General features: G+C 44.7%; 1 protein-coding gene across 1 annotated transcript; it reads right to left on the minus strand.

The window, feature by feature from the left end:
• Positions 1-1,277: 1,277 nt before the first annotated feature.
• On the minus strand, positions 1,278-2,130 carry TCIM (transcriptional and immune response regulator). The gene has a single exon (XM_063930355.1). It carries the CDS (start codon positions 2,048-2,050, stop codon positions 1,763-1,765), a length of 288 nt encoding a protein of 95 aa, XP_063786425.1. The 5' UTR covers positions 2,051-2,130; the 3' UTR covers positions 1,278-1,762.
• Between the last annotated feature and the right edge of the window lie 341 nt (positions 2,131-2,471).

Below are 2,471 nucleotides of genomic sequence, written 5' to 3' on the forward strand. Positions count from 1 at the left end.
ACCTCATAGGTGCATGATATATATATATGCAGCATTTGTATTATAATTATCATTTCCATGGTTACAGAGGTATATGTGCAATTTCATGTTCTTCATGATACATCCCCTTTGAGACTATAGTCACCATAAAGTTACTATTACACTACACATTAATTACACTAGAGGAACACATGGGACAAGCTGAAACACCTTCCACCTACAGAGAACTCGTCATTCGCTGGACAGAGGCAATCTTCCCTATATACCCCTGAATGTATCCCTACTGGCATTGTATAGTCCAGTGATTCCAAAACTCAGTCCTCAAGACACCTCAACAGGCCAGGTTTTATAGATGCCCATACTTGAGCACAGGTGGCTCTTTTGGTACCTCAGTCAATTTGATTTAACCATCTACAAGCATGGATATGAATAAAACCTTAAATACAAGTGTCTTGAGGACTGAGTTTAGGAAACACTGCTATAGCGCATTTAGTGTGTAACCCGGATATTCCTGAATGTACCACAGGTGGTATTGCATAGTTGGAATCCATATACCCCTGTGAATGTACCAGATAGCATTTTACAATGCATTAGAGAGTTTGTAACCTTAATACCCCCCAAAAGTAGACTTACCAATGCACAGAATTCATTTAGATCATGGGTTATCAACCCTAGTCCTTAAGGGCACCCAAGTAATCTTGTTTTGTGGATGTGTTTTATAATGCACAGGTGAGTTCATCTATTTTTCTGGGTCAGATATTATCCCACCTGCTTCCACAGATAAACCATGACTTGCAACGGAGTGTTGGTAATGAAACCCTGATTTAGAGCTTGGATACAACTGCTGGCATTGATAGAATATATATATATATATATATATTCTATTTTAGTGTGTTTATATACTCTGTTCTGTACCCCTGAATGTACAACTGCTGGTATTGCACACTGAGAATGCTTTTGGAACACCATCATTAGTAACATTAAAAATGTGTGAATGACAGGATTGGAGAGGGAATCCCATCACAAGTGCAGCAACTCCACTGTGGAATCACAATAGGAGTAGCTTGGGCATCCTGTAGCTCAGCAGCTGTTGTGTGGAACTACAAGTCATAGCATAACTTTCTGTTGGAGAGCTACCACCTGACAGTGGGATTGTCTAGAGCTGGACCAGCATGGATAGAGTGATGTGTCAGGCATTAAGCAGGACATATGTAATATTAGTTTACACCAATGTTCATACAATGACCAGAAACTGGATGTTTCAATTATTACAAATAAAAAGACATACAAGTAGAATGTAAAATTATAAAAATAAAATTTATTAACAAAAATAGTCGGCAAATAAATAGCTTAGAATTTTAAGCACCAGTAAAAATATGTCTATTTATAGCAACTTGTCCTTTGTCCATATGGGGGCTACTTCTCCCCAAAAGCCCCTGCCAGGGGATTGTGCTGGAGCCAGTTCCAGATGGGCCATTTCCGTGGCACAGCGAGATGCCCCCATCCTGCTTGTAGTTCTCAGCTGGCACAGTCACCCTGTATACATGTGCGCAGTCTCTCGCTTCTCTGACGGCAGCTGCCAGTTTCTCCCGAGCACGTGTCTCGGACTCATCAAGTACAGTCTCTGTGGATTAGATTGCGAGCTCCGTGGAACAGTCTGTATGCACGTTCTCTGGAGACCTGTCTTTAATGACTTTGCAGGCTTTGTCAGACCGCCGTCTCGGCTTTCCGCCTCAGGATCACTTTATGCACGCTTAGATTGTAAGCTCTGCGGCCAAGGCGTTCAGATGAGCTGTAAGGGCAGCTTCCTGAGCCGGAGGAACTGCAGGATCTTATCTCTGGTCCGCTGTTTCAGGGCCAGCAGTGCCCGTGCTTTCTCCTCATTGTCCTGGTCAATGCAGAAGATGATCCTGGCTCTGTCCTCCGCCTTCTTATCGCCAGTCTTTTTGAACAGCCTCTGCAGGGAGTCCTGGTCCACCCCTTGGAAGATGTTGGCTGCGGCTTTCTTGCGGGCGGCAGTGTCAAAGTGGTAGCCGTGCACAGAGGGGCTGACTCTCAGAGAAGTGGACATGGTGCTGGGTAGTCTCTGGGCAGTATGACTGCTGCTTACTGATGCGTCTACAGTACAGCTGCTGTGTGACTGAGAGTGAGTGTAAAGCTGCTGCTTATATACCCTGAGTCAGGGCTGCAGCCACTACGCACCACCCCCCTGGGGAGGGGCCGGAACTGGGAAGTTAACCCCCTCAGTAAGCACAATAGCCTCTGAATGCAGCGCTGACATTGTGCAGAAGTCCCACTTACACTCTGCCTTTTTGGAACATGGGGCCTAATTCTGAGTTGATCGCAGCAGCAATTTTGTTAGCAGTTGGGCAAAACCATGTGCACTGCAGGGGAGGCAGATATAACATGTGCAGAGAGATAAGATTTGGGTGTGGTGAGTTCAATCTGCAATCTAAATTGCAGTGTAAAAATAAAGCAGCCAGTATTTACCC

Source organism: Pseudophryne corroboree, chromosome 6, assembly GCF_028390025.1.
Source record: "Pseudophryne corroboree isolate aPseCor3 chromosome 6, aPseCor3.hap2, whole genome shotgun sequence".
Lineage (NCBI taxonomy): Eukaryota > Metazoa > Chordata > Amphibia > Anura > Myobatrachidae > Pseudophryne > Pseudophryne corroboree.

What these genes read in the sequence shown, in the direction of transcription:
- TCIM (XM_063930355.1), bottom strand. Translation starts at nt 2,050, where the DNA reads ATGTCCACTTCTCTGAGAGTCAGCCCCTCTGTGCACGGCTACCACTTT.